This window comes from Lissotriton vulgaris, chromosome 3_1 (genome assembly GCF_964263255.1).
Source record: "Lissotriton vulgaris chromosome 3_1, aLisVul1.2, whole genome shotgun sequence".
In the NCBI taxonomy this organism is placed as follows: domain Eukaryota; kingdom Metazoa; phylum Chordata; class Amphibia; order Caudata; family Salamandridae; genus Lissotriton; species Lissotriton vulgaris.
Genome location: NC_141689.1, coordinates 1,337,758,151 through 1,337,784,712, shown reverse-complemented (window position 1 = coordinate 1,337,784,712; position 26,562 = coordinate 1,337,758,151). Strand labels below are relative to the sequence as shown.

The 26,562-nt window shown below is 49.0% G+C and overlaps 1 protein-coding gene across 1 annotated transcript in view; it reads right to left on the bottom strand.

Annotated features, from left to right (window-relative positions):
- Positions 1-12,734: 12,734 nt before the first annotated feature.
- Positions 12,735-26,562, bottom strand: part of LOC147727845 (trypsin inhibitor ClTI-1-like) — a 360,963-nt gene continuing 347,135 nt past the window's right edge. The window contains exon 4 of the mRNA XM_086963189.1: positions 12,735-13,006. Coding sequence (XP_086819315.1) covers positions 12,961-13,006 — 46 coding nt within the window. The 3' untranslated portion in view covers positions 12,735-12,960. The remainder of the gene's footprint in view (positions 13,007-26,562) is intronic.

Sequence of the window (26,562 nt, the reverse complement as noted above, 5' to 3'; positions counted from 1 at the left end):
GCCGGCCCCGCCTTTCTCCTGTACTCCCTTGGATTTGGTCAGGTGTTGATGGATGTCTATGGTATATTGATTCCTCATATTGGTGTGAATGCTGTGAAGATTAGAAAATAGTCAGCTTCGGTAGCTAGCTTAGCAACAAATATTTTAGATGCTAATATTATGAGAAAATCGTTGCCTCTCATGCAATGGTAATATAAAATAGATTACTTTGGAAATGTTTTCAATTAATAAATATATTAATAATTAATTTTGACAATCAAAAAAATTTATTAATTATATAACTAATATTGGGAGAGCGTGGTGTGAGGGAAACAATTTGTTCATGGTTCAGTAAGATTGGAAAGAGATTTGGAAAGATTTGTGAATTGTTTGGTTATGTAGGTAATGGTTTAATAAAGAAAATATTAGAACAAATAATAATAATATTAATATGGAGTATATTCAAAAAAACATTTTATTCGATTTCCATTTTTAGGAGCACAATATCCACATTACCATTTTACAGAAATTACGACAATTTCTTTCCTGATTCATACCCCTTGTCTTGAAAAATAGGTGGGCATTGCCCCACAAAATCTTGGTTCTGGTCTGTCACCAGTATTAGCAGTGAACCTCTCTTGCTCAGCTCACAGTCCACTGTAGGTACACTATCACTCCTATGTTTTAGACCACTTCTTTGGGCATCCTCTGCCTTCATAGACTCTTATTTTGCAGCTGGCATACACCAATCATGTCTTTATTCCATTTGTTCCGTTCCAGCAGGTGTGGAGCCACCCACTGGCTAGCAAGGGTTCTCTTTGCCACCATCAGGACGGGGGTGATAAGTGACCATGGAAATTTCGAGGGGCCCTCCTCCCTCCCCCCATATGTTAAACATGGTGGCACCGGGGGTGTTTGCTATTTGCTGATTTGTAACAAGGCTCGGTCATCTCTGAAACCCCGCCCAAAAAGGCTCCAAAGCAGGGTATTCCAAGTGAAAAAATGTGGTCCTCTGTACACAACTCCTCTGACATACTTGAAACTCCACTCGCCCCATTTTATATAACAATATCCTTGTGTAGCAGGGCATATGAAGTATGCGGGGTACTAGCTCGGATTAATATATCTCACAGGGATCAAAGTGATGTCTCCCATTTGCCATCATTTAGATCGCCTAGATCATCTTCCCAAGATGGTTTTAGTTCTGTCAGTTGGTCTGGACAATTATTCAGGATTTTGTATACATGAGAAAAATACCCTTGTCAGTGAATACAGCAGGGATTTCTCCTAATTTAGTCAGTATCCCAAGTAATTGTCAAACATAGCTTCATTAGTGAATACAGCAAGGCTTTCTCCTAATTTAGTCAGTATCCCAAGTAATTGTCAAACATAGCTTCATTAATGAATACAGCAAGGCTTTCTCCTAATTTAGTCAGTATCCCAAGTAATTGTCAAACATAGCTTCATTAGTGAATACAGCAGGGATTTCTCCTAATTTAGTCAGTATCCCAAGTAATTGCCAAGCTGTTGAAAGATGTGCAGGAGTCTTGGAATCATTCTGTTGGGTCGCAATGTATACAGTAGAATATCATTTTCGTGTAATGATATGTGTTCATTCAATCACTCCCCCTTGCAGCAGCGGGTCTTGCCGTACCCAATAGGCAAGTGGTGTTAGAGTAAATAGCATTAGGAAGAGCGGGCAGCCCAGTCACTCCCTTTGTGGAGCAGAGAGGGGTTAGATCAGACCCTACTCTGGCCCTCGGGTGCTGGTACAATAGTTTCATCCATTAAATGTAACTGGGGCCAATGCCCATCCTCTCCAGCACCCCAAAATGTAGGACAACTCTATGGGGTCTAATGCCTTAATCGCATCTAAGGAAATAACCAACTTTGGGTTTGGGGATACCCTCCACTCTTTCTATGCAGTTCAACAGGCGTCTGATATTCAGAAGCGTCCTCCTTTGGGGCATGAATCCTGATTGATCTGGGTGTACCACATCAGAGATTACTTACCGGAGATTGGTCGCTGCCACTTTTTCCAAGACTGTGCTCTTCATGTTTAACAGCGAGATGGGCCTATAGTAAGCACACTCGTCGGGAGGCTTACCCTCCTTCAGTATCAGTATTATTGTCACTGTATGCTAACCTTTGGCTAACATTCTGTATTTTCTCACTTTGTGGAATATCTTGCACACACAGGGCACCAGCTCGATACAGAGGCCATTTGGGCCAGCCACCTTCCCCGATAACAGGCTCTGGATTGCCTCAATGATCTTTACCTCTTAAGAATTTACATTTAACTCTAACGCCTTTTCCTTGGAGAGTCTTAGGATCTTAATGTCTTGGAGAAACTCCAAAATCTCTGCATGTGTCTTGCCACCCAAGCAGATGTACAGTGCAGCCTAGACATTTTTCAAACTCTGGCGTGATCTGCCCTTCCCCTCCAATTATACGTTGGGACCTATGTGGAGTTCCTATCAGTGCTTAATTTGAGCCGTGGTTTCCGGTTCTTGGAATTAGCACTTAATTGTCAACGCCTGCACCTATGACACTCTGTGACATCGTGACCCTGTTTGTCTAATTTAGAGATTAGCACTACAACAGTTACTTATTAATTCAATATGTATTAAACATGTGAAATACCTGCTGCCCTAAAACTCTTAAAGCTTTTGGGGCCTGGAATCGTCTGAATTGTCACAACTGTATGGGGGTGAATGTTGGTAGTTGTATTTGTACTGTCTATGGCAATGCTGGTAGGGGCAATGGCTGATGCAAGCTCCAATGGCCTTCTGACGAGAGCCATGGCACTTACATTTTTACAAAGAAAGCACTGGGTCCTGCACCCAGGTTCTTTACCTCTCTCTTTTATTTAACCATAACCAAAGCTGTCTTGCCTTGTTACCTTCTTCATAAACCCTACGTTGGGAGGTAAAGGCAGTTGACCTAGCTTTATTTTTCAATAAGTCTCTGCATTTTGCCAATTTGAGTCTGAGTAGATAGTTTATCTCAGTATCTTCAGTCGCCTCTGTTAGTTATAGGTCCAGAATATATCACTCCAGTTTGTCCGGGATCATACTAAGCTTACATTTTACCCAAAATAGTACTTAGTCGCTTCTCTCAGCTTATCCATTAGGTCTCTATCCTTCAGTGACCATGGGTCAAGAACATTCCCCCTGCCTTGTAGCTACTCCCAGATGTTAGAGTTCTACCCACTGAGGAGAGTGATGTGAGATCCCCCTGCATTTTTAGGTTATGAAAATATGCTACTGTGGTGTGACAGGTGAAGAGACAGTCTATAAGGGAGAATATGTGGTGTGTACTGGAGTTAAAAGACTACTGCTTCACTTCTGGATTGTGAGCTTGCCAGACATCTTTAAGGCCCTAGGCTTCTAGGAAACTCACCAATGGAGTTACCCCCCCGCCCAAACTAGGATGGTCTGTCTAAGTCGTCCCCCAATAATTTAACTAGTATGGCTCCCAGCACCTCCATCACTGAGGTTTGTTGCTTGGGTGGTATATACTGAGTGTTAAGAGCTGGATGCTGTTCCCTGCTCCCATTTACGCACCACCTGGGACTTCTCTCCCAAGACCCGTGCTCTGCCCACATTCAACACTGAGTATATTTGGTCTAATTCTAAAATTATACATTTTCTGAAGTTATTTGCTTTAAGGGAGGTTTCACATTTGATTGCAAAAGAAGAATGCGAGCAGAAAAAGAAAGAGAAAAGGAATTGAACTTGAAGACCTCAAACCCAGAGTATATGATGACAAGAAGGCCTTGGTGAAGGCAAAATTGAAGAAGCTGAGATTGATTACTAAAATGTTTTAGTGTAGAGCAGAATAATTTGATGAAATAAATTATTGTGTCATACAATTATTTGTAAACCAATTTAGAGGTTCACAAACGGAGTGGCAAAAATGAGGCGGGTCCTCATGCTGTCCTGATGAAAAGGTGTAGGGGACACCTTGAAACATGTCAACGAGATTGTTAGGTTTTTTGACCTCATTATAGGTATCCAATTCCTACATCTAACCCCTTTTAACTGTACCAACTAGAAGCAGGAATAAATGTGCAGGCTTACTAGTTAGGTATTTTTAAAATCACTAACTCTCACCACTCCACCACACACTGCACCACACATAGTTTCACAAAAAGTGTTCCTAGGTATCCCTCGCAAGTCGCAGCACGCTTCAAGCAGCAGCTGCTTGGGAAGCCCCAATGATGAAGCATGTCACCTGAGGGCAACCTCTGGTGAGTGAGGGGACTAAAGAAAATAATTTTGTTTTCCAAGCAGGTACACCAAGTGGTTAGACCTGCCCCATTTTTTCAGATAGGCTAGTCTCCCACGATCCATGAAGCATGGGTTACATTATGTTACTGTAAAATTCAAGAGGCAGACACTAGCCTTAGCCTCTTTTCCCTTCCTTTTTGATAACCGTATTAGAAGTATGCATGAAAGTTGATGTCCCTAAATGTTTCTTATTTGATGTATCTTGCTTTCTTGAAAATCATAATTTCTTAAAAAGATTTGATCATTAAAAGTGTTGACACGCATACATGTATCGGCCTCAAAATAATAACTTCCTTAAAATAAGGGTTTTGTATATTTAATGTAACATGTTCATTGGCTAAACGTACCTGTGATTTGTTTTTGCGAGGCATAACGACTAAACAAGGGGGGGGGTGTGGCCAGCCAGACAACATGGTGGACGTGATCGACTAGAGCGCCGTCCTTAGACCTCCAGTTATCCTGTATTTTCTGCTGCAGAGGTGTTTTCTGTGCCCATGCTGAGAGGAGTAGGTGTGGGGGTGCAGCGGGGAGCCGTGGAGCCCAGACGATCTCAGCTTGAAGCTGCGGTGGCGGAGACTGCAGGTGGACTAGGGCAGCGCGGCCTGCGACGGAGAGCCGCAGAAAGTATCCCGGGGCCTGGCGACCATTGAAGAGGCTGGAGCGCTGCTGTGCGGAGTCCGGCGTTGTTTTGGACCCGGGCGCCCTGTGAACCCAGCTGAGCGGTGCCCTCGGAGGATCTGGGACCCAGCACTGCTGGAAGGGGAGAGTTGGAGTGCAGCCTGGAACCGTTGGCGGGCAGTCGGCTGCGGCTGAGAGGCCCAGACGTGGCCTGTGCCTGCGGCTGGCGAACGGCAACAACTGGTGAGGCAGAAGGCCAGAGGGTGAGACAGGGCTGGTGGAGGGCGCGGCAGCTCCCGCGGCCCATAGCTGCCGGGACCTAGCGTTTTCCTCCAGGGCCTGAGACCTGTGAAGACCCGCGGATTCGCCGGTCACGGCGCAGCCGGCTTGCGGGGATGACGTGGCTGCCGCTCTGGGAGAAGCTGCAAGGCATGACCCCCACACGGTGAGGAGCGGGACCCGGGGTGGACAGGGAAAGCCCCGTGGAGGCGCCACCATATAGAGGAGGGTGTTGCCCCGCGGCGCGAGCAGTAGTGGCGGAGTCCGGAGGCCCTTGATGGTGGGCCGGACACTGGGCTGCTGAAGCCTGCAGCATGCATAACGTTGGGCAGCGGAGGTGGATTGGAGGCCGCTCTGCTCCTGTATCGGCAGAGTGGAGAGAAGCCCGGGCCTTGGACCCAGAGCCTAGCCGACCTCACATCGGAGTGATGCCTTAAGAGTGTAGCTGGAACTGGGGGCTGCCCTAGCGGAGATTGTGGGGAGCACCTGACCAGGCGGCTGCGGCAATTTGAGGTGTCCGCCCCCACGGTCTGGTCACGGCCCGGAGGCATCCTGACTAACATGGCATGGAGACATTGTGCTGTGTAGGGTACGGCGGCAGTGGGGACAGCCTGTCACTGGTGGCACCTGAGATCGGGCCGAGTAGCCCCGGCTCAGAAACACTGAGACGCGACCCTCTGGCACGGTTTGCGTATTTACGACCTGGCACACTGGGACCTGGGCGCTATTTTAATGTCGGTACCATTTTACCTGCTGCTGTAACTTGAGTGACCCACCTCTAGTGTGCGATCTGCGCCACGCACAGGGAAGGCACCAGGCGTTTGGGAGCTGTGCTGGACGAGTTGGATCCACCCTCTGTGACGCTGAGGTCCATGCTGCCTGGGGGCATTGGGGAAAAGCAGGTGCCGTCTGCTGAGGAGGGGGCATCGGCAAGGAGGCCCCTGGAGGAGGCGAAGGTGAACTCTCCCCGAACTGCATGGTGAAGTCGGACTATCGTCTGGGGCACCCTCAGAGTCGACGTTGACTATCCAGTGGCACGGTCTTGACGGTGTTGGCCCCCGGCACGGATAGACCGTTACTCCCGTTGCTGCTGGCGCAGCCGGACTGGTGAAGCGACTTCTCCTCTAGATCTCGAGAGGGGGCCTGGTACTGGACGACTGGGGGCGGTCAGCAAGTGCGGATGACTTCTGCGCAGCAGCTGGTGATGGGGAGACTCAGGGATAAATCTTAGCATAAGCAGCAGGTGGCTGACGGGCTAGGCTGCTCGCACGGACAACAGGGTGATAGCATGGGACCGGCGGCGGCCCTCGCAGCCCAGATGGACTCTGTGCTGGCAGCGGTGGAGCGCATCGGCACTACACTGGAGCAAACTAAAGTGTCCCTGGAGGCCAGGATTGATAAGGTCACGTCTGACTTTACTCTTCTTCACGCTGACCATCGAAGCTGTCGGAGTCAGTTACTGCGCAGCGTCAGTCGCTCCAGGAGTTGCAACCCGTGGTGTAAAACCATGCTTCAGCGCTCCAAGACATCATCGACAAGGTTCATGTGCTGCAGGATCGCATTGAGGATGCGGAAGGACGCTCCTGGCGCAACAACGTTCGGGTGGTCGGGCTTCCGGAGGGCGAAGAAGGGAAAGACCTGGAGCGGTATGCTGAGAACTAGTTGCAGGAGCTCCTACCTCCGGGGATGTTGTCTCCGCACTTTGTGGTAGAAAGAGCGCACTGGATGCCGGCGCAGAAGCCCCGGCCCGGGGCCCGGCCTCGCCCGTTCCTCTTCAAGCTACTTAATTACTGCGATCGGGACGTGGTACTCCGTGAAACCAGGAAGCTGGATGATCTGACAGTGGGGAACAGCCGTGTGATGTTCTTTCCAGAGTACACGGCAGTAGTACAGAGCACGTACATGGCTGTGAAGAGGCAACTGAGGGAACTAGAGCTGCCGTGTTCTTTGTTGTTCCCCTCTCGCCTCCGCATGATCACGAAGGAGCCCGGAGGAGAGTGAGTTGCAGGTGCAGCGATCAAGGTGGCGCAGAAGAAGAGGGACCCGCCGCAGCACTGGCCCTGGCCCAGTTGCACACAGTCCGGAGAAAATGCGACTAGAAAGACAGGAAGCACTTAAAGCGGTTGCGACCCTGGGAGCGGTGAATGGTATTGTCCGAGTGGACTCCCAGCTACACAGCGTACCAGAAATAAGTGGGTCATCATCCCCGTCCACGGTGCTTTCTGAAGATATGAGTATGCTAGTGGTGACACCCCAAACAGCCGACCAGCTTATGTAACTGAGTAGTGAACTGTGGCGGGAATGCAGGGGTCCCTGTCTCTGACTATGTTATTACTTGTGGTATCCTTCTAGAAATAATGATGTGCGCGCTGTTGTAATATGTTTTCTACCAAGTGCAATTGCACTGATATAGAATGATGTACTGCTAACCGCATGTGGGCGTATCGGCAGGCCCGTGGCTGGAAGGTGCTAAGCATTCACTACACTCCGGGGGCTACTGCTGGTGTCCCGTACCGGCCCGCTGTGTTTACATGCACTAGATTTCCCAAACACCTCTTGAACGCCCGGGAGGTCTGAGATAGGGGCGTAACATAGTACGGTTGTTGGCAACACACTCACCCAGACAGCCATTGCGCTGGACTAACACCTTCTTGTGTGGGGATCTTGTTGAGGTTTAGACATATGCCCCCTTGGGGACTCGCCCCTTTTGTTACACTGTTTGTGACTGTTCTCATGTTTTAGTTGCGGCACACAGACATCCCTTCCCCTGATAGTGTTCGTAGGTTCCCCTCTGAGGTGTTCCCCCGGCCCTGTGCGGGTGCGCAGCATCTATGCACATGACACACACTAACATACTGACCTGGAACATACGAGGTATGCACACTCCGTCATGTCGTTACTCGGTCTTTTCCTACCTGCAGCGACATGGGGTGGGGATTGCTTTTCTCCAGGAGACGCATATGACTCAGATTGAGCTTGACAAACTTCGCAGGCGCTGGAGGGGGCACATTTTTGGCACAGCCTTCTCTGCGCATGCGCGTGGCAAACTGATATGGGTGAGGGCGGGTGTCCCCTTCATTTGTAAAGACGTAAAGGGTGACCAAGAGGGAAGGTACTCCCTAGTGCGGGGCGGTTAAATGGCCAGGAAATCCTGTTAGGATCCCTTTATGCCTCGAACACGGAGCAACCCTCCTACCTAGCGAGCTTGAATCAGATCCTTCACCCATATGCTTGTCTCCCTTGGTTGCTTGGAGGGGACTTTAACATGGTGCTGGACGTGCGCCTGGACCGCTCTTTCCCTCCCCTCCGGGCTGCAGCGGTGGCATCCAATGCGCAAGCGTTCAGGGATTGGCTTTCGCACTAGGAGGTACATGATCTATAGCGCGCGCAGCATCCCGTGGACAGAGTATACTCCTACTACTCTTCAGTCCACGATCTGCATGTCCGGTTGGATCAGATAGTCGGCACTCAGTCACTGCTCCCACTCCTTGCCAAATCAGAGTATCTAGGGAGAACACATTCTGATCATACCCCGCTATGGTTCCAGATTAGTTGGGAGGCGGATCGCTCACCTGTGCCTACAGGGAGGCTACAGCCTGCCGCGCTTGAGGATGCTGAGTTCCGCTCATTGCTGGGCACAGCCATCCTAGCTTACTTTGAGGCCAACGAAGGGACGGCGAGCAACGTCATGGTGGAGTGGGATGCACATAAAGCAGCCATTCGGGGACATTGTATGGAGGCCACGTGGAATATACCCAAAACACTGTCTGCCTCCCTGACGCGCTTGGAGACTGAGCTCCTATGATACGAGAGGGAGGGTGAGGGGACGGGTGAGTACTCGCGTACATGAGCGACCTACGCACCAAGCACGCAGTCCTCATGGAGCAGCTGCGATGTCATAACTATGCGGCGCACACGACTAGAACGCATGCCAAGGTGGACAGAGCCGGTCGGCTGTTAGCCTGCTTGGTGCAGAGAGATGGGCGCAAAGCCCCGATAGGAGCTTTGTGTACAACGGAGGGGGAGATGGTGTAGACACAACGCGAAATACATTGTGTCCTGACTGACCACTATAAGCAGTTATACAAAGCCCGCGGCACTGGCCCCAGACATGCATTAAAAAGGTTCCTGGATACTGTTACCTTCCCTGTGGCCTCTGAGCAGCACAGAGATGCGCTTAATGCCCCCCTCACTCTGGAGGAAGTAAGAGACGCGATTCAGACTATGGCGACGGGGAAAACTCCAGGGCCGGATGGCCTGCCCGCCGAATACTATAAGGCGAACAGGGAAACCCTCACGCCCTTGCTCCTCCAGCTGTATAATACAGCTATAGGCAACGGCTCATTTCCTCCATCCATGCAGGAAGCGTTTCTAGTCTCATTACCCAAGCCGGACAGGGACCCTACAGCTCTGGGTTCATACAGGCCACTGGTAATGCTTAATGTGGACTATAAGGTCTTCGCAAAACGCTTGCAGGGCGGCTAACGCCGGTGGTCCCTCACTTAATACACTCTGATCAAAATGGGTTTGTGCCAGCGAGATCCACGTCCCTGAATCTTAGGAGGTTTTTTTGGGTGGCGGCTGAGGCGACGAGGGAATGCCCAGTGCGGGGTGCCTGATATTAGACCTGGAAAAGGCTTTCGATTGCCTGGAGTGGGGTTACCTGTCCGCGGTACTGTCGCGTTACGAACTTGACATAGGCTTCCTGCAGATGGTTGAGCTCCTTTACAAAATCCCTGTGGTCCGGGTGTGACTGGGCCCCTACATCTCTGAAGCAGTGGCGGTGAGCCGGGGCACCCGGCAAGGATGTACCCTCTCCCCGCTACTGTTCGCGCTGGCTGTGGAACCCTTGGCGGCGGCAATGTGGCAGACACTGGGAGACGGAATTCCCTTGAGAGATGCGATCCATCAGGTATTCCGATGACCTGCTGGTGTTTGAGAGGGACGTGACACGTATACCGGAGCAACTAGCCCAATTGTTGTGTCAGTTCACGGCTGTCTCGAGGCTCAGGGTGAATGTGGGCAAGTCCTGCCTTTATGCGTTTGGCACTGGGGTAGAAGACCCGGGGTACTGTCTCGAAGGCACGAGAGTCTAATGGAAGGCTGACACCTTCAAGTATCTAGGGATCCAGATCTACCGACAACCGGCTGACCTCTTCGATGGCAACCCGGGCGGGCGGTGGCAGTGCTTCGATCCCAGATTCGCTTTTGGTCCTCCCTCCACTGACCACTACGGGCAGAGTGGCCCTTGCAAAGATGGTCATGCTTCCTGGACTCCTGTACTATTTTGTTAATCTGCCTCTCTTTATCCCAGCCTCTTTCTTTTTCGTCGCTCTATGTGGTCCTGCGGGACTTTATCTGGGGCACGTCTCGGCACCAACTGGCGCTGGTGAAATTATTCCTGCCAACGGACAGGGGAGGGCTAGCCGCCCCCTGTTTTGAACATTACTACCTGGCCGCGCAACTCCAATGGATCGCCCATTGGTTGGCGGATAAGTGTAGAGACTATACCGCTACAGATGAGCCACCGTACTCTCTGGAGCGTGTCACCAAAGTCTTCCATCCTCTGGCGGCGCCTGTGAGACCCACTCCGCTGCTGCTGGCAGTGGCATATAAGTGCTTTCGCAGAGCCCTGTTCCTCACATGAAAGGTGTTCCAGTACGCACCTGCTTGGAGGGTTCCCCGGGAGGTGAGGGGGTCTTCACACGTCCCATGTTAGAGCAGTAGAAGGAGGCAGATGTCCAGACACTGGGTGACCTCCATAGAGACGGTGCGTTAGTGCTGTATGAGACGCTGGTCTCTGAGGACGGGCTTCCCCCTGGGGGGTTCCTGCTACATCGCTCCCTGGTGGCGAAGATGGCGGCCAGGAGGGGAGATGTGGTGACGGAGCCTGAACAGCACTTAACTATGCAGTACCTCCACATCATGGGGAGGGGCAAACACCTGGTCCGCTGGTTTGCTGGGTCGCTAAGGTTCCATACGGGGACTAGTCTGGCCCCACTTAGGGGTAAATGGGAGCGTGACATGGGAAGGTTGCTATTTGATAAGGAGTGGGAGAGAATTCTTAAAAGTCCGGTATGCATTCCCAGAAACATGCGCTTTCGCCAGATACAACTTTATGTTGTTCATAGAGCCTACCTCACGCCTGAGCTAATCAACAAGTACTTCCATCGCACAGACGCGTCCTGCCCCACGTGTGGTGAGATGGGTGCGGGGCTCCTCCACCTTTTGTGGAGTTGTCCTGGGCTAGGCACTTACTGGAGTGTAATAGGTGAGCTACTTAGGAAATGCACTGATCGTATTATACCCTTTGATTGGCCAGAATACATTTTGCACCATTTCAGGAGACCGTCCAAAGATAAGGTGTTGTCCCGTTTCCTAGATCTGGGGATAGTGGTGGCAAAGCGCCTCCTTACGAGGCACTGGAAGGCGCGTGACCCACCTGGCGTACAGGCGTGGACTTCCTCTCTTCAGGCATGGGCCCGGGCGGAGTGGACAGTCATACGTAGAGAGGAAACGTTGGGGCTCCGAAAAGAACCAATAGCGGAGCGCTGGGAACACATGCTTAATTCCTTGCAATTGCCGGATGGGGTCAGAGGTGCAGGTGCTGTAGAGGGATAAGGAGGGCTCTCAGGAGTTGGAGTGTACCAAGGGCTGTTCTCCTGTCTGGATAATCTGTTAGGTACCACTATCGACTCTTTGGGTCATGCAGGTTTCAGGTGCAGGCCCAACCGTGGCTGGGGTGCGCACGCGCGCCGGGGGCCGAAGAGGGGGGGAGGTGATAAAGGGATTAGCATGCGTATGTGCCTGTGGTTTTGCCGCTGTTGATTTTGCTTATATATAGTTGTTGTATAAAAGTCATTTTTGTGCGCAGGTCCACGTTGGGGGATCCACCCTAAACTCTGCTAATGTACAAGGCACAGCGCGTGGACAGGCGTGGACAGTCATGGACTAATATGGGGGTTGCCCGCTCGGGCACTCCACGCTCTTGCCAGCTTTGGCCGATTATCCTTTGCTTATGAAATACTGTACCTGTGACACTGTGCCTCTCGATTGTAATGATATAATGTACATGAATACTAGTTGACATGCCCAGATAGCTGAGCTGATATTGTTGAAGTACCTACTGTACCATAAAACCTCTAAAATGCTAATAAACAGATTTGACAAAGTAAAAAAAATAACGACTAAACAAGCTTGATCTATCCTTCAGCTCAACTCTGAGCCTCCATAAGTGGGAGGACAGACTGCTGATGAAATGTAGTAGCTTACCTCGTAGATGTCTGTAAACACGAGAGCCCTCCGAAAAAGTATGTTGCGCATCATGCACGTTTTTATCATTACTAGCTATATTATTTCATATTGACTCCATACTTGAAACATTCCTTTGTTCAAAAACTCTCTGGAAAGCCTTCTGGTGTAAGCTTTCTTTGTTTATAGCATTTAAACAACGTTATTAGACATTAACAGAAACCAAAAATCAAAAAATATCATCAGGAACGGTATGAATTTCACAGAATGTATGAGAAATGCACATTGGAAAGAAACTACTTGCACTTTAAACTAGTCAAAACAGTAAGCTAAAATGTATCAATAACCAGCAGTGAAAATCTGCATACAGTAACACATTACTGCCCTTCTTAAGTACCCCAGTTAAAGTCAGCTCACATTAAAAAGAAAAAAGGGACATCAATTACTCAAGAACCATTATTTGGGCAGCAGTAAACATGGTGCGCCTGCAATATTTAATATTCCAGAAAGGGTTGCTTCATGGATCTTGCTTTCTCTGAAATTAGCAATTTCCTTGCTTTTCAATCTGAAGATTCTTATTAGTGTTCCTGGGGAAAAATGGTGGAAGATATCACAACAAAATTCCACAAACTTACAAGTTATAACATTTTTCTATTATATGTAGCACCATCATCAACTTTTTACTGAGTGTCTAAAGCATATAAAACACACATTCAAACCTGGTTTTCTTTAGCTATGTCAAGATGGAAGCAACCGAAATATGCTTTAAAACCTATAAAACAAATTTAGCAGAAGATATTCTTTTTTTTTAGCAAATCATACAGAGCCTGAACAAGGAACTTGGGGCCAGATATACCCCGCAACTTCTTTGTTGTTGTAAAATCAAGGGTTTGTGACCACAAAATGGCTTAATACTTTTTTAAAGAATCTATTTTTGAGGTGGAAAATGGATTTCCGACCCATTCCTCATCACAATTAGGAAGGGACCTGCAACTCGGAATAGTATGTATCAACCATTTGCGAGTGCAAATACCGACTCCTCAGAGGAAGTGTTAACAGATTGACAAAAGGAACAATTGATGGACGGAATTCACCCCCAGTCACAAGGATCTGGGTTTAATCCATCATTCTTTTGCTCACCACACCACACCAGATTGGACCCAGCCATATGCAAATCAGTCTTGACCCTGTTCCTTGTGGGAACAGTCCAGCCCGAACTGCCAAGCCAGGTCCTCCCTGGACCGGAAACAAGCATCCTGGGACCGGTTTCAGGGCACCCCCCTTCATCAGCCAGGCTAGCTTGAATCCAGTGGTGTAGTGAGCATGTGGCCCACGTCTGGGCATACCCTTCCCACTTAGGGCGATATATGCAAAAGAAACAATTGATTGACGGAATGCTGGACAATGCAGACATTCATCCCAGTCACAAGGATCCAGATTTAATCCATCATTCTTTTGCTCCCCACACCACCCCAGATTGGACCCAGCCATATGTAAATCAGTCTTGTCCCTGTTCCTTGTGAGAATAGTCCAGCCTGAACTGCTAATCCAGGTCATCCCTGGGCGGGAAACAAGCATCCTGGGACCGGTTTCAGGACATCACCCTTCATCAGCCAGGCTAGCTTGAATCCAGTGGTGTAGTGAGCATGAGACCCAAGTCTGGGGATACCCTTCCCACTTAGGGTGATCTTTGCAAAAGAAACAATTGATGGACGGAATGCTGGAAAATGGAGACATTCACCCCCAGTCACTAGGATCTGGGTTTATTCCATCATTCTTTTGCTCACCACACCACCCCGGTCCTAGGGTGCTTGTTTCCAGTCCAGGGAAGACCTGGCCTGGCAGTTCGGGCTGGACTGTTCTTTTTGCATTTGTCACCACGAGTGAGACGGGTATGCCCAGACGTGGGTCCTATGCTCTCCATACCACTGGAGTCAAGCTATCCTGGATGATGAGGGGTGAAACCCTGAAACAGGTCCTAGGATGCTTATTTCAAATCCAGGGAGGACCTGGACTGGCAGTTCGGGCTGGACTGTTCCCATTGGGCGCAGGGTCAAGACTGATTTGCATATGGCTGGGTCCAAACTGGAATGGCATGGTGAGCAAAAAAACGATGGATTTAGGCCCAGATCTCTGTACTGGGGTGAACGTATGACATTGTTCTGCATTCTGTCCATCAATTGTTCTTTTAACAGATTGACAAAGCAGACGCTGCCCCTGTTGGACAGTATCTCCTTTATGAATTATGTTGGGTGACCTTAAGGGAAATAGGCAGTAGTCTACATGGGCTGCTTTTTTAAAAATAAAGTGCTTCCTGATATGGCTGAAGTGTATCTACTGAAGCAGAAAGAAATCTATTTTGTATATAGTGCTTTGTTCCCTGTCTGTCGTCACGCTTTAGGTAAAAGACAATGGAGTTGAATGTTGCCCATAGCAACTTGCAGTGGCTGAAAATATTTGCAAAAATTCCACCATCATCTTTCTGCCTTACTCACTGCCATGCTGTGAGTGCAACAGTTATTATTATTATTATTTCTGGTATTTATAAAGCGCGGCACTCATCCCATGGGATATCACGGCGCTGTGAGAAAAAGGGGAACTCTTGAGATTTGTGCGAGGGGAGTTAGTCCTTTGGAAAGAGGTGGGTTTTTAGTTTTTGCCGGAATTGTAGGAGGTTTGTGGTATGTCTGAGATCCGTGGGCAACTCGTTCCATCTTTTGGCTGCCAGATGTGAGAAAGCTCGTCCACCGGTCCTTGCCCTGAAAATGCGCTTAGGTTTTGCCAGGGCTGAGTTGTTGGATCTCAGGTTCCTATTTGGGACGTAGAATTCGATTTTACCTTGCAAGATTGTAGGACCTGTTTTGTGGTGGGCTTTATGCGCGTGGCAAAGTATTTTGAAGGTGGCTCGCTGACGCATTGGTAGCCAGTGAAGTTTTTTTAGGCATGCGGATGCCGAATCTTGTTTGCCTTTGTTACAGACCAATCTGGCAGCCTGGTTTTGCAAGACCTGTAGGCGGGAGAACAGCTGCTCGTTCATCCCTTCGAATAGGGCATTGCCGTAGTCCAGGCGGCTAACCAGGAGGGCCTGGGTGATTGTACGCCGGCAGTCCAATGGGATCCAGGAGAAGATTTTGGCCAGGAGTTTCAAGATTGCGAAGCCTTTGCCCCAGAGTATGCGTACGTGGTCTTTCATGGACAGTGCGTCGTCCATCATGATGCCAAGGTGTCTGGCGTACTGCTTTGGGGTGGGGGCGGTTCCCAGTGATGGTGGCCACCACGTATCATTCCAAGATAGTTTGGCTCCTCCAAACAGTAGTATTTCCGATTTTCCGGCATTGAGTTTAAGGCAGTGGTTACTCATCCATTCTGCCATTTCGGAGAGACAACTGTGTAGTTTATTCTTAGTTGTTTCCGACCCTTCGTCCATAGTCACCATCAGCTGTGTGTCGTCGGCATAGGAACATATGCCGATGCCCCACTTTCTTCCAATGTCGACCAGAGATGATACATAAACATTAAAGAGAGTGGGGCTTAGTGAGGCCCCTTGTGGGACTCCACAGCCAATGGGACGGGGTTGTGAGTGGAATTGACCCATGTGTACTGCTTGGGTGCGGTTACTTAGAAATGATTTGATCCAGTTTAACGCTGTGGCTTGTACTCCTTTGCTCTGGAGGGTTTTTAGTAGGCATTCGTGCGATACCGTGTCAAACGCTGCTGACAGGTCTAGCAGTATCAGAGCCACAGATCCCCCTTGGTCTGTGATGCATCTGACACTGTCCGACACTGCCAGCAACGTAGCTTCGGTGCTGTTGTTTGCTCTAAAGCCAGTTTGGGTGGGGTCCAGAAGTGAGTTGTCCTCCAAGTATTTGGACAGTTGCGAATTAACCATTTTCTCCAGAGCCTTTGAGAGGTAGGGGAGCTGGGAGATTGGCCTGTAGTTCTCAGGTTTAAGGATGTCGGATCCGGCTTTCTTCAAGAGGGGGGTTACAGATGCGTGTTTCCAGGATTCTGGAAAAGACGCAGAGGTGAGAGACTGATTAAAGAGTTTGGTAATGAGGGGGCAGAGTGTCGGTACGATTTCAGAGAATACAAAATGTGGGCAGGGGTCTGCTGGAGAGCCGGATTTAATTGTTTTGAGAACCGCTAACACCTCCTCTTAACCCTAGAGGTGTGCTTTTTGCCAATTTTGCCATAAGACTCGAGCTACACTTCACTGACAAGGCCTAAGGAGGCCGATCCCATTTAGAGGGCGACTGACTTGGAAGTTTGGGCTTCACTGTTCCTACTTGAGCAGGGCGAAGGATGATTTGCATAAAGCTTGTCTCTTTCTGCAGTGGCGTAATGGGCTCCAGGTAATAGTGGACCTGACCTGCTTCAAGCCTTTGAGTGTGGCTGCAGATATTATTCTTAGCTGCAGAAAGTGATTAAGTCAGACACATGCATTAAAGATTAGATTGACCCTATGGATCCCAAAAGCTGAACGTTTTTCATTCCTCACACTATGAACCGCACCTGTCCTGCTTGCATTGGGTAAGAGATTAGCATTTACTTACCTGTAAAACCAAATACGTAGACCCTGAGTGCCCTGGCAATAGTTTGTAGTTCATGGAGTAGTGGGTGTAATAAAGTCATTTCTCTTTTCAGAACGTCAAGGCACTGGCTGGGCATTCATATATTGAGTGATATTACAATTGTTGAGTTCAGAGAGTCTAAAACCACACCATTCCCTCGTGTAAGACTTGATCTACTCGCCTTTTTACCTTGCCAGTCAAATACTAAAGGGAGAAACATTGTGCTCCTATAACAGTATCCATAGTAGGCCAGATGCTAAAATATCTGAGATAAACTGGCTCAACCATCATCATTGAGGCCCAGTCACACCTGTGTATCACAGGACCTCCAAACCGGCTGGACAGATTATTTGCCAGTTTCACAGAAGACCCAAGCCCTAGGCATCTACTACACTGGACAGCTACTAGGCCTGCCTCCTGCTATGGGACTGCAACATCCAAAATCTACAGAGCCATAATCGCTCGAAAAACAGCAATTATGTATTATAACTCAGGTGTCAGCAGAAGCAGGGCTGATACAACAAAGTATGATGCGCTGTGGATTCCCTACTCCTTAGGAGCCTGCCATGTACAAAAGTAATGACATGACAAGGTATAGTGTGCTGGTGGGCAGTGCATTGTGAAGGAAAAAAGTAAACCTGCAGAGCCTTTGTAGCGTGCTTCTTGCCTGCCCCAGGCGGTGATCGCATTATATTTTGATTTGACTGTCGCCAGGCTGCCACCAGAGACACTGCTCCTCTATTCCCGTGAGTAGTGACTGCTGTGGGTAAGGATATGTTGCCACATGCTAGTTTATCTGGTGGAAGTTGAACTTTCGTTCATGGGTGCATGGATTGGTACATGCTCTTTGGCACATTGTCATGTCCTGTGATCCTATATGCACACAAGAAGAGCTACCAGAGATTTTTTTATTTCACTAAAGTGTGGCGGATTGTCTTCACACAGAACCAAGTGTCATGCTTCATCATAGGACAACCCACACTCTTCAAAAACTAGGTTTGGTGGAGAGCAGGCCTTCATCTGGATTCAGGGAGGGACTTCTAACTATTGACCTTTGATCCAAGTGTAATAAAACCAATGTGGCATCCTAAAAACATTTTTATTCGCTAGACATGACACTTGGTATTAAAATCAGTTGTGGGGATAAGGGGAATTAGTACCCCATTACGACTTTACTGTCGACATGTGAGTCTGTGGCATTCTTCAGGACAGAAATACGGGATCCCAGTGTGGCAACCATACATTGGTCTTGCTACTGAAAAACAAAGAGTGACTAGTGACTATCTCTTATACATTTAGCCCATATGTACCTGAAAGTAAATGAAAACACTGATAAGATTTTCATAATATGTGGATAAAGTGATACACTGTAATTCGTAGATAGCCATAAATATGCAACATTCGCATGCTCAGTGTTATGTGGCACTGCACAAGTGAGGTAAAAAAACAATCATCTCTCTTAATTGTTAGACCAGCTCACAATCTTACCCCACTGTTGGGTCTTCCGGGCCCCATGAAGGGAGTGCTCAGGAACCCTTGTAGTCTCACTTTAAAGGTAGTAAATGGGAGGAAGTTCAGTATCGTTTCGTTATGATATATTCTCCACAGCCACATCTTTCTAATAAGGATTGCGACCCCTGTGGATCCCAAGGAAAATCCTGTGTGAGCGAAGGTTGTGTGAGTGCCTTTCCCAAGAAAGGCCCAGTGGGTGGAAAAAAGTAAACCTGCAGAGCCTTTGTAGTGTGCTTTTTGCCTGCCCCGAGCGGTGATCACATTATATTTTGGTTTGACTGTCGCCAGGCTGCCACCAGAGACACCGCACCAAGACACCAGCAAGAGTGCCAGCTGGTTCACCCCAGAACTCCTAGCATTAAAGCGCACTTGCCGGAAATTGGAGAACAAATGGCACAGCGAAAAGACGCCGGACAGCCGTGCCGCTCACAAAGACGCCATCCGCAACCAGCACCACCTCATCAGGACTGCCAAAATGATCTCCTTCAAAGTCCGACTCAACAACAACGCACACAACAGCAAGGAGCTCTTCAACATTGTGAAGGAACTCTCCAGCCCCAGCTCCAGCGCTGACATTCCACCATCGCAAGCCCTGTGCGACTCACTCGCTACTGTGAGAAGTTGGCCTGATGTATGATGTCCACAGTTCTGTGGGCACCTTGTATCAGTCCAAACAATCCCTTATGGTGGTGGTTGTAAAGTCAACCTTATAGACAAGCTATCCTAGGGGTAGCATGGACTAAGCAGTCTTAGGCTAAACTCAAGAGGGCATGTGAAGCCAGCTGTTTTACCATATGCAATCCTGTAATATCAAATGAAAGGACACCACACAAGTTATATATTATAAACATATATGTATTTATCACTAGAATAATCCTCTGTACTCTTTATGAGTGCAGAGGCACAAGTGTTTAAACAAAAGCACAGTTAAACATTCAAAAGTTGCACAATTTTGGATAGGCCCGGTGGCCACTCAATCCATATACTAAAATAGTGGTATAAGTACCACCTCTCGAACAATGGTAAGGACTAGGGCGTTGTGAATCGCTGGGACTACTCGGGACTAGCAGTGATGAAGTCGGGAGAGGCCCGCGGGACACGGGTGCAGTGCCTAAAGCACACGCATGCACCAATGCAAAGTCAATGGCGCGTAAAAGTTATCGAGTTACTGTTTCGGAAGTCTTCCGACTGGAATAGAATTAAACCACTTTAAACTAGGACACTAAAGGTGAAAACCACTACAGGAGCACCGGAGTTAGATCGTTACCTCACCCACAGGAAGCGGGTGCATAGGTGCCAAAGTGTGTCAGGTTTCGCCGTGGAGATCTATGGAGCCTGGATATGAAGATGCTGCAGGCGGCCAGGAGAGAAGAGTCCGGTTGGATCCAAGGGTGGATCGAAGATGTAGAGTACCTGAAAGCAGAGGGGACAGAGTCTGGGTCACTAGCCAGTGACCAGGATGGAACCAGGAAGGAACCAGGCGATGTCGGGCGCAATCAGGTGATTGTCGTGAAGCTTGTCTCCGCTGCCACGTGAACTCTGGGGCATAGACGATGACCAGGAGTGGATCATGAACTGTCCCACGAAGGCTCTTGCTGTCGGCGGTGTCGGCTTCCGGATCTAAGTTAACAGGCCTTGGCAAGGTCAGAGCGGTGGCTCCTTTTTAGGGGAGTGAGGGCCAGTCTGGAGCAACCAGACTAGCAGAGTAAATTCAAAGGTTCGTCGGTACTGGGGCCTCTAGCCAACGGGCAAGTGACTGGACCAACGCGTCGAACAGGAAAATGCAAAAGGGCCCCACGCAGCACTCGATGAGTGTGGAGGGGAGATCTTTGGTGCACAAGCTGCTCGGGGCAGGGGCTTCTCAAACCCCAATGCACAGCTTCGAGGGGGCCTCGGGAGCTGCACAGTCAGCACTTCACAGTCTTTTCAAGATGGCCGGCTCCACGCTTCTCGTCACCTCCACGGGTCTCAGATTCGCTGGGACTGTGGATCGGGCTGTTAGAAGTCAGGGAAGCTGGGTCTTGTCGATCTCTGTCGCTCGAGTTCCGGCGGGAACTGCAACAAAGCAAACCGTTGGGCGCTGGATGGTGCCTGTTTGCACAGGGTGGGCACTCCTTGACCACAAGGGAGATTCTTCAGTCTTCCACGTCGAGTGGGATGTCGAAGGGTCCAGAGTTCTGTATCAAAGTTTCAGTCAGGATAATCTAATGCTCCTGGGCAGAGCTCCTACCTTTATTCCAAATCAAGGGGCTGGATTACCTGCTAGGTCCCTTCTATGGGTGGGACCAGGGAAGGGGGTGGTTACACCCCTTTCCCTTTGTCCAGTTTCGTGCCAGAGCTGAGGCTGGAGTGTCCCAGCACCGGTTTGAACTGCACTATGCATGGGAAGCCTTGTGATCCCCAAGCAGTGTCTAGTTTCATTCAACCCTCCCTGCTACAATCCACTATCTCCTTTCTGGGGTGGTGTAACACCTCCCTGTGACAGGATACCATTTGTCCAGGCCTCCCCTGCCAGAGTTTCGGTCAGCAGCAGGAGGCTAGACTTGTGTCTGTGGCAGCACCATCCATTTTGTGATGCTGGGGCTCTGGTTAGATTTAACCGCTTTTAAATAAAGTAACATGTCTTCCCCTTCTAGAAGGGTGGAATGCTACCCCCGTCGCCAGAACTGGCGAGGGAGTAGTATTCCAAAGTGTATGACACCTTACATGACATGTTTTGATAAAGCCAAACCAAAGTTAGCAATAACCGCGAGGATTATAATGCACAGAGTATATGGTATGGCAATATCCCGGAACAGCTATAAGGACATTGATCCGAAAGCTGCAGACAGGCTCAGCTCATGCCAGAGCACCATCTCACATAAAACCAAGCTCTCTGCCTCCAGGACTGTTAAGGCCTGCCATAGGAGTGACTTATAGGTGTATATGTGTCCAGATATAGGTTTAGATATAGGTATACTATACCCAAGCAAGGGGTGATTACACCACCTTGCCCCAGCTGAGTGATCAGCCAGTTGAGTCTGTTTGAATGGCCAGCCAGGGGTGGCAAAAGATATGCTGCAGCCCCTGGTAGGCCATGGATGTACCTATGCCCTGGGTACCTATAGTACACTGTACTTGGGCGGATAAGGTGTCCAGTATCCAATTGGTGATGTACCTAAAGTACATGTATGTGAATTTAGAGAGAGAACAGCAGGCTGTGGGTCTGATTAGCAGGCCCACAGCCACATTATGTCGAAAACCAGTGAAGCAAAAAGCAAAAATCTGGGGTGACCATAGGAAAGCAGACCCTACTCTCCTACAGCTACCTTCTTTCGCTGCAAGATCACCGACATCCATGACAGCTTCAATCCCCGGATGACCCCTACAGGCCTCGTCACACCAGACCCACCGCACCCAATCGACCACGACTCCCTGACAACCTGGGCCAACGTGAGCATCAAGGACACAATCAAGACCATGGGCACAATCCACTCCGGCTCCCCGCCCGACCCTCTTCCACACCACATCTTCAACAAAGCCGGCAGCTCCATCGCACCCCACCTGCGCAACATCATCAACCTCTCCTTCAAGACCGCTACCTTCCCTGAGAGCTGGAAGTACGCTGAGATCAACGCCCTACTGAAGAAACCCAAGGCGGATCCGAGTGACCTCAAGAACTTCCGGCCAATCTCCCTGCATCCGTTCCCAGCAAAGGTCATCGAGAAGATTGTTAACATCCAGCTCAACGTCACCTCGAAGACAACAGCATCCTGGACCCCTCCCAATCAGGATTCCGCAACAACCACAGCACCGAGACCGCCCTCATCGCCACCACAGACGACATCAGGATCATGCTAGACAATGGCGAGATGGCAGCCCTCATCCTCCTGGACCTCTCCGCCGCATTCAACACCGTCTGCCACCGCACACTACGCACGCGCCTCCATGACGCAGGGATCCGTGACAAGGCCCTGGACTGGACCACCTCCTTCCTCTCCGGCAAAACTCAGAGTCCGCCTCCCCCCGTTCCGGTCCGAGGCCTCCGAGATCATCTGCGGCGTCCCACAGGGATCCTCCCTCAGCCCGACGCTGTTGAACGTCTACATGGCACCACTCGCACGCATCGCCCGACACCAAGGACTCCCTCACCGCCAAATCCAACCTCCACCAGGGAATGAAGGCTGTCGCCGACTGGATGGAGGAAAGCCGACGTAAGCTGAACTCATATAAGACGGAGATCCTCATCCTCGGGCCCAACCACTCTGCATGGGACGACTACTGGTAGCCCGCATCACTGGGGACACCCTGGCCCCTACCAACCACGCACGCAACCTGTGAGTCATCCTTGACTCGAAACTCACCATGACCAAACAAGTCAACGCAATCTCCTCTACCTGCTTCAATACCCTCTACATGCTCCGCAAAATCTACAGATGGATCCCAACAGACACGAGGAAAACAGTCACCCAGGCCCTAGTCAGCAGCAGACTCGACTACGGAAACACCCTCTACGCCGGAACCCCGACCAAGCTCATCAACAGACTGCAAAGAATCCAGAACGCCTCTGCACGCCTCATCCGCGCCGTGACCACATCACCCCCCACCTGAAGAACATGCACTGGCTCCCCGTCGACAGAAGAATCTTCTTCAAACTCCTGATCCATGCACACAAGGCACTCCACAAAACCGGCCCAGCCTACCTCAACAGTCGACTCTCCTTCTACGTACCCAACAGGAAACTCCGCTCCGCTGACCATGCCCTGGCCACGCTCTCGCACACCAGTAGAACCACGTCCGGAGGCAGGTCCTTCACCCACTGCGCCGCCAAGACCTGGAACACCCTCCCCCTCAACCTACGACAAACCGAATTCCTGTTGACCTTCAGGAGACGACTCAAGACCTTGCTTTTCGACCAGTAGCAGCATCCCCCCCTCAGTGCTTTGAAACCCTTGTGGGTAAGTAGTGAGCTTGACAAATTAACTGATTGATTGATTGGGTACTGCAGAGGTGAGTTTCCTGGAGAAGGACTATATCAGGCTTCAATCTCTTGAGATATTGGGCCACCAATCACCTCTTAATTTTTTGGCCAAGACCACTGATGTTCCATGTCATTATGGTGCATTCTCCCTCACCCTGCGCATGTGGAGATGTCTCTGCCATGTCTTGTGTGTGTGTACCTGAAATGCGGGTTTATTTCTAAGCTCATAGATTCAATGTCTTTTCATTCCATTTAAAACCATAAACTGACCCCTGTATCTTCTTCAGGCCTTGCCCCCTTCCTCCCACCTCTCCCCACTCTCTCCTACTGCACACACTCTTTCCCTAAACTATCAACATGACAGCTGTGTCGTAGGGTAAGTTTGAGAGGTCTATATCCCCCCTCCCTTCACCCTATCAATGAACTATCAAAATGATAGGGGGTGGTGCCTTAGAACACAAAGGCTGGGCCCCTGCTAGGTGTAGTATTTGTAGTCTCAAAAGGCACCTGGTGCTGTCCTACTGTCTTTTGGGCTATGATGGGCCCATGCATCTCATCCTTCTTTGCTTCTTTAGTACGTTGCTTGCAGGGGAGTTTCTCGGGCGGCAGTGTCTGAGCTTGGCTCCTCTAGTCGGTCAGTCTTTTGCAGAAGTGGTTGGTCGCTATCTGCTTCCGGTGAGTGTTCCCATTCTGACAGGTCTAGGGTAGCTTGTCTTTTTGGTCGACTCTTAGGGCACTTCTTCCCAGTCTTTGTCTGTATTTGTCCATTGTCCGTATGTGAGGTGCAGGCCCGCTCCTCTGGGTTCCGATCTGCTCTTAGTGGAGTGTCTCGGCTTGGTTTTTTCACCCAGCCAGATTGGCGCTTCCATATCAGCGTTTGTGGTTAGGGCCCGATAACTGGCAGCGGGTGTAAAATAGGGGTCCCCACCAATTGGTTTTTATTCTTCAGGGGAGGACGTTCCTCTATCCAGTAAAATGCCTTCTCTGGTGTGTGGAAGAAGAATGATTTGCTCTGGAAGATGACCTTGAGTTTCGCTGGGAAGAGCAGCATGTATTGGATGTGAAGGTTTCGTAGTGTTTCTTTTACGGAGTCAAAGGTTCTCCTTAGCTTCTGGACTTCCCAGAAGTAGTCTGGAAACACCATTAATTTGGGTTTAGTGAGGCAGAACTCCCTAGTGTGCCTCATCTCGTGGAGTATCAAGTCCCCAATCTTGATAGTTTAAGAAGCGGGCAATTAGAGGCCATGGGGGTGGCCCAGCCAGTGTTTTAGAGCTGGGCATCCTGTTGGTACGTTCAATTATGAAGCATGACAAGAACTGTGCCTTCAGGAGAGAGTCTTTGAGCCATTTGTATAGAAAAGCACCCAAATCTGATCCCTCAATTTCCTCTGGGAAGCCTATGAAACATAGGTTATGTCTGCATGTGCGATTTTGTGCATCATCTACCTTCCAGGTGATCTCCCTCATGTAGGCTGTGAAATTTGTAACTTCTTTATGTAGGGTATGTGCTACATCCTCGACCTCTGATATTCTCTGTTCTGCCAGTGCTACTTTTTTGGATACATTACGTAGGTCCGGTTTAATAGAATTAGATCTGAGTGGACTTCTGCTATCCTTGCTTTCAGTACTTCTCTAAATGACCGTATCACCAGTAGGAGGGTCACGTTGTCTGGCATGAGTACGCTTTCGCTCGCCGCCCGGGGGGGAAGGGGGGCGCTTGGGGCACGACTTTTGTATATCTGTCCATTTTCCCCTGTTTCTGGGCTTCGGCTCCTTGTCTATGGCCATTGGGGGTAGTTATGTGCAAATGCCACTTTGTCAGTCAGTCAGTCAGTCAAAATACTGTCTTTCGATAAATCAATATAAAAAAAAGGCATAGTACAATAAATATACAGTATCAATAATTCATACAAAACAAAACACATCATTCAAGATTTAAAATATACTTCGGTGGTTTTTTAAAGAAGGCAATCATGTTAAAAGCAAGAAAAAGAGTAAAATTTAAAAATACATCACTAGTTTCATAAAATCAACATTTATCAAAATATAAATTGATCTCTCCTCCGTTGTCCTTACTCCCAATACACAGTATCCTTTATATAACAAGATGCAAACTTCATAAGGATATAGTCAATTTCGCGTTTTTACCATGAGCACAGCACCCAGCAAGTAACTGGCTACATGGAAGATGACACTAGGGTTATTTAGTAGCTGCAGGTAAAGGAGTGCTGGCCTAACTTGCAAAAACCCTGCCTTTTTAAGAACAGAGACAAGAAACCTTATCCTCTCCTCTATGAAATGACCACAAAACATCATGAAGTGCATAGTGTCCTGCGAAGAAAAATTATCGCAGGAACAAGGTATTGAATGTTCAGGCTTACACCATGTTGGATATTGACCAAATATCAAATGTATCATGTTTAGACGGAAGCGAGTTAAAAGGAACCTATGAAAGGGGCAGTTAACCAAGGTAAGGTAAAATTCTGGACCAGGGAGATTGGCAACCAAAAGGTTAGCTCTTACGGTTGGTTTTATGAGCTCCTTTTCCTCTCTTACTGAGGTCAATCTCGTATGCATATCCCTTTTGGTTATAGCAATGTCTTTATGTGTAATTTTTTCCGGTGAGGAAAAGAGCTCAGGTCTCCTCAGTACGTTGAACCCATTTTTTACATAAGTCGGCCACTTAATTTTATGTACATTATCAAGTGAGAGACAATCTTTGAAGATAGACCGATTAAGGGACAGTTCATCGTTCAGCCAAGTCTTAAGCCACATAATTAAAGGGGCCACTCTGATTATGTCTGTTATAAAACAAGCCCCCAACTCAGAATGGATAGAGTAAGATGGCGTAGAATGGGGCACAGACAGGACTGATCCAAAAAATGTATTCTCTGTGGCTTGAAGACAGTCTGTCGGACCGTAGCCCCATAATGAGCAGCCATAGGTGGCGACAGACAGGCATTTGGCTTTATAAATGTTCATGAGGGCTGAGATTGGCCTTGCCCCCAATCTTCTGCTAAAGCCCATAATAGCCGACGATGTTCTTACAAGGGCGCTGTTTCTATTTTTAATTTGTGGACCCCAGCTTCCTTTATCCTCAA